At 36.7% G+C, this 6264-nt stretch overlaps 1 protein-coding gene across 1 annotated transcript; it reads left to right on the top strand.

Moving 5' to 3' along the window:
- Positions 1–741: 741 nt before the first annotated feature.
- On the top strand, positions 742–1536 carry LOC147791257 (uncharacterized). Its single transcript, XM_087126604.1, has one exon. It carries the CDS (start codon positions 742–744, stop codon positions 1534–1536), a length of 795 nt encoding a protein of 264 aa, XP_086982730.1.
- Positions 1537–6264: the final 4728 nt, after the last annotated feature.

Consider the following 6264-nt stretch of genomic DNA (forward strand, 5'->3'; position numbering starts at 1 on the left):
TTTTAATTAATTAATTAATTAATTTTATTTTTTTATTATTGTAATTTTAACTATTTTTATAATTATTTTTATTCTTTATTTCTTTATTTATTTTTGGGCTATTACAGCAATATAGATATGGTGACACTCCGTGTATGGAGAAAAGACCCAAATTTACACAGACCACCAATAGCCTAAAATATTTCTTCACCCAAAAAAAATTTCGTTGGTTGGAATTAGTGAAGGACTACGATATAGATATCCAGTACCACCCTGGAAAGGCAAACGTAGTCAGAGATGCCCTAAGTTATAAAACGGCACACTCGTTTGTCCTCATCACTAGAGAGTTAAAAGTACAAGCCATGTTAGTTTGTTCAAAAAGTTTTAGTTGCTATTTTTAGGTTACAGTGGACGTAAAAGGAAAAGAGAAAACAATGGATACGGTATCCATAGTAAACGAATTTCCAAGTGTCTTCCCAGAGGATTTACTAGGAGTTTCCCCTTTACGAGCTGTAGACTTCGGGATAGAACTCAAACCAGGAACTGGACCTATCTCTAAAGCACTATACCACATGGCTCCAATAGAATTAAAGGAACTAAAATTACAACTACAAGACTTACTATAAAAGGGTTTCATTCGACCTAATTTATTTTGTTGGTGTGTGCCGATGTTGTTTGTGAAAAAGAAAGACGGGTCGATGCGCCTATGTATTAACTATGAGGAGTAAAAAAAGAGAACAATAAAGAACAAAAAAAGAGATCATGTTGAAAAATATTAATCTAGGTGCGGAAAGAGTGAAAGAAGTTAGAACGCAGACTCTTTGGCAGGAGTTTGAAGCGTTGAGGATGGGTGATTCAGAAAGTATTGATGAGTATTCAGGAAAACTCACCATTATTGTCAACAAATTGAGAGGGCTCGGCAATACTATGGATGATATCCAAGTAGTTAAGAAACTTCTAAGATCCACCTCTGCAAAGTTTCTTCAAATCACTTCAACGATTGAGGAGTTCAGTGATCTCAAAACAAAATCCGTTGATGAGATTATTGGATCACTCAAGGTACATGAAGAAAGGTTGCAAGGGTTTGAAGAAAAGGATGAAACCGTTCTCCTCACTCATGCAGAATGGAAGGAACGAGAGAATGCAAAATCCTCAAAGAAAGAATGGAAGGATCAAGGCAGTTCCAAAGGAGGCAGGGGACGGGGTCGTGGAAGATGGAGAGGCCGTGGGAGAAGTGACTGGCATCGAGGAGATGAAGGAGAGTCGCAAACTCAAAAGAAGAAATTTGAAAAAAGTAAAATTAAACGTTACAGGTGTCAGCAAATGGGATACTTTGCATCAGAGTGTTCCACAAAAGACGAACAACTCAACTTGATAGAGATGCAAAAGGATGAGGAGTCTTCATTGCTGATGATAGAGGCGTGTGAAATTAAAACCACACATGACAAAGACCCTAATTTTGTGATGTTGAATGAAACTATAGTGCCGTCATCAGCCAATATTGGAACTAAAAATTCCTGGTACCTAGATACTAGAGCAAGCAACCATATGTCATGAGAAAGAAGGGTGTTTCGTGAGCTCGACACATCTGTTGTTTGAAAGGTACGCTTCGGTGATAACTCTGCAATAGACATTTGTGGTCGAGGAATAGTGCTCTCAAATTTATCAACGCCAGACAATACCTCAAATGCATCATTGTCAAGCTCATCGATGCCGAAAAAATTCAGGTCTCTAGAAGATATTTATAGAGAACTGAATGAAGCAGAGGAGGAAGCAGTGGACCTTTGTCTTCTTTCTATAGAGGAACCAACTTCATATAAGAAAGCTGCTAGGAATGAAAACTAGAGGAATGCCATGATGTCTCAAATTCTCTCCATTGAAAAGAACAGAACGTGGGAACTCACAGATTTTCCGAAGAATCATAAAGTAATCGACATCAAATGGATTTTTAAATTAAAGAAAAATCCAGATGAAGAAATCATGAAACATAAGGCGAGACTCATGGCAAAGGGATATGTACAGCAGTTTGGTGTAGATTACAGTGAAGTATTCCCACTAGTGGCCAGGTTAGAAACAGTGAGATTAATTCTTGCCTATGCAGCCTTTAAGAACTGGGAAGTACATCATATGGATGTAAACACAACTTTTCTGAATGGCGAGTTCGAAGAGGAGGTGTATGTTGCTCAACCAGAAGGGTTCGTTAACAAGGAAAATCCAAACATGGTGTTAAAACTACGTAAAGCCTTGTATGGATTAAAACAGGCTCCGAGAGCCTGGAATTTTAAACTTGATCAATGTTTGCAGTCACTTGGTTTTGTTAGATGTCCACAGGAATATGCTCTCTACAAGAATATTAATGGAGTTGAAGCAATGATAATCGGCACATATGTGGATGACTTAATCATAGTCGGCTCAAACAAACAAGTTATAGCTCAGTTCAAGGAAGAGATGCACCAGAAATTTGAGATGAGCGATCTTGGACTTTTGAGCTATTACTTGGGTATTGAGGTACGACAAAGTAGTGAATCAATCACTTTATGTCAGGCCATATATGCAAGAAAAATCCTAGAGAAGCTAGGAATGGGGGAGTGCAATCCTTGTTTGATTCCCATGGAACCAAGAATGAAGATGAGCAAAAATGGGAATGGAGAACCTGCGGTTGATAAAACACTTTACAAAAGTTTTATTGGAAGCTTATGCTATCTGGTTAATACCCGACCCGACATAGCCTACTCAGTTTATGTGATGAGTAGATACATGGAGGCACCAACAACTTCACATCTCACAACAGTAAAACAAATATTGAGGTATGTGAAAGGTACTCTAAGTTTTGGCTGTGTTTATAAGAAGCTATCGAATGTAGAGCTGGTAGGATTTAGCGATAGTGATATGACTGGGGATATTGATGATAGAAAGAGTACAACTAGAGTGTTGTACTATTTGGGAGTAAATCCAATAATCTGGGTATTACAGAGGTAGAAGGTGGTGGCTTTGTCATCATGCGAGGCTGAGTATATAGCCGCAATTGCTGGAACATGTCAAGGAGTATGGTTGGGCAGGATTTTGAGTAACATCAGTCAACTGCAAGTAAAACCCAAGCTTAATGTTGACAACAAGTCAGCTATAGCGTTGGCGAAAAATCCTGTTTACCATGATCGAAGTAAGCACATTGATACCAGGTTCCACTTTATTCGCCAATGTGTACAAACTGAAGCTATTGAACTGGAATATGTGAACACAGATGAACAGTTGGCAAATATTCTGACAAAGCCGTTAGCAAGACAACGGTTCCTGGGGATAAGAGAGAAGATTGGCTTGAAGAAAGTCGTTTCAACATAGTTAAACAAGTTTAGATGAGTGATTGTTGGTTATAAACTTGTTTTCTTTTTTTAATATATTTTGCTTTATAAGTTTTTTTTTTTGTTAAAAAAAAAAAAAATAGTGGTTAGTATTTATTTTATTTCTGTTGCTTATTTCTCCATGAAAAAATGATATGAATCCAACAACTGATCACGTGCATGTACCCGAACGAGCAATTATAAGAAGCAATACAAAGAAGATTCAAGTATCAAATCAAGAAAATAACGGAGTGGCTGACATTGGAAAGTGATTAGAAGACTTTCCTTTGGTAGTTGAACTACCAATTAAGACAATTTATGAATTGCCTTATATTCTTCAATTTATATTTAATAGCATTTATTAAAAGTTTGTATGAATTGCCTTATATTCTTCAATTTGTATTTAATAGCATTTATTAGCATTTATTAGTGGTTGGTGGCTGAACTTTATTTTGTTAGGGTTATCTTTTGAGCCTATTTAAAGGCATGTAATATTCTGTTTGAGGGATTTTGGTTGAATACAGAAAAAAACCTTTGTGTTTTCTTGATAACCTTTTGGTGTTATTCTTTTTCAAACCTTGCTTTAGGTTTGATGTTTAAACCGATTCATTGAATTAGTTTTGATCAAGCTAATTCTGGAGTGAATTGTCTTGGTATCTAAGAGTGACCATCATAGATTCCAAGTTCGATCTAAGAGTCATTCATCTTCTAACCAGCTCTTGGTTGGAATCAATCCGTTAAGTTAGCTTTCTCTGTGAGCGTTTTGCAAGGATTCTAGAAGGACCTCTAGCTTTGCAAATTCCAGTAGTGTTGCAGCTTATCATTTGGTATCAGAGCATTTGGTCGACGTTCTTTGGCCGCTCTAGAGGTGAAATATTTTTATTGTTATTTTTTTTGTATCTATTTTTTCTCTCTCAGATTCTCGAAAAAAAGAAAAAAAAAACCAGCCTTTACATTCTTAACCTAGTACCAAAAGCCCACCTTTGAGTGTTAAACACGGTGTCCCTGAGTGAAATTTTTGTGAGAAGTGTGGAGAGGCCCCTTGATAACAAAATGTCACATAATGGAGAAGGAGTACCACCAGTACCAGATCTTAATACAACCATTCTTCAAGCAATTCAAGGTATGATGCAAATGATGATGGAAGATAGACAAGAAAGAAGGGCGCAACAACAAAGACAAGAACGAACATTAGAAGGTGATGAAGATATAGTAGTACAAGAAAGACAAGTTGTTGAAGGAAGATGGAGAGGAAGAAATAACCATGCAACTATTATGCAACCTAGAAGGATGGAAAGAGTACATGAAGATAGAGATGGAGGAGTTAAACTCAAAATCCCACCATTTTGTGGAACGGCAGATTCTAAGGCATACTTGCAATGGGAAAGAAAGATAGAGCATGTGTTTGATTGCAACACCTATAGTGAAAATAAGAAGATGAGACTTGCTATTGCCGAATTTACCAATCATGCTGGTATTTGGTACCAACATCTCAAATCCGAGAGAAGAAGAAAAGAGGAGGATCCAATAGAGACATGGGAAGAACTTAAAGAAGCCATGAGAAAAAGGTATGTTCCAAAACATTATGAAAGAAATTTGAAAACTAAATTGCAAGGTTTGAGGCAAGGAACAAAAAGTGTGGCGGAATATTATCAAGAGATGGAAACTATGATGGAAAGAGCAAATGTTAGAGAAGAAGAAGAAGATACCATGTCTAGATTCCTTGGAGGTTTGAATCGAGAAATTGCTCATCTTGTTGACAGAAATCCACCACCATATCTGGAAGACATGTATCATTATGCTCTCAAAATTGAAGACCAATTGAAGGAAGAAAAAGAGCATTCAAAAAGGTACACATCACGAACTAACACCTTTTCAAATTCTAAAACTTGGAACAAGGATAGTTTTGTGAATAGAAATGAATCAATGTCACCAAAAGAAAAGTTTGTGGCTGCTAAAAGAGTGGAGGCTGAGAGTTCCATTGGTAAAAAGAATGAAGCTTCAAAGACGGTAAAGGAGAAGTCTAGTTCTATTCAATGTTGGAAGTGCAAAGAGTTTGGACACATGAGCAAAGAGTGTGTTAATAAAAAAGTTATGGTGATAAGGAATGGTATACTTGATTCAGATGATGAATGTGAGGATCATGACTCACAGCTTGTGGAAGAAATCGCAGCATATGATGATGAGTATGTTGAAAAAGGTAATTCCATATCTTTGATCACAAGAAGGGTACTCAATGTTCAAATCAAGGAAGAGAAATTTGAAGATCAAAGGGAAAACTTGTTCCACACAAGATGTTTGGTCAAAGGAAACTCATGCAGCTTGGTGATTGATAGTGGAAGTTGCACAAATGTGGTAAGCAGCTTCCTTGTAAAAAGACTTCAACTTTCTGTCCATCCCCATCCAAAATCATACAAACTTCATTGGTTAACAAACAAAGAAGAAATTAAGGTGAACTCCCAAGCTCTTATTTCTTTTACTCTTGGAAGATATAAAGATGAAGTTCTTTGTGATGTCGTACCAATGCATGCGGGGGACATCTTATTCGGCCGACCCTGGCAATATGATAGAAAGGTAACATTTGATGGTTTGATGAACAAGTATACTTTTACTTTGTGTGGGAAGAAATTTACTTTACTTCCATTGTCTCCATATGAAGTACATTGTGACCAATTGAAATTAGAGAAGAAAAGAAAAGAATCTGAAGAACAACAGTGGAGAGAAGAAACTAAGGTAAAAGTGAGAAAAAAAAAAGTGGAAAAAAAAAAAAACAATATTCAGTTCTTGTCCGGAAAGAACGAAGAATTTGATTTGAGGACAAATCCTTTTAAAGAAAGGGGGGATGATATGAATCCAACAACTGATCACGTGCATGTACCCGAACGAGCAATTATAAGAAGCAATACAAAGAAGATTCAAGTATCAAATCAAGAAAATAACGGAGTGG

Source organism: Cucurbita pepo, chromosome 9 (assembly GCF_057944985.1).
Source record: "Cucurbita pepo subsp. pepo isolate OVF chromosome 9, ASM5794498v1, whole genome shotgun sequence".
NCBI lineage: Eukaryota > Viridiplantae > Streptophyta > Magnoliopsida > Cucurbitales > Cucurbitaceae > Cucurbita > Cucurbita pepo.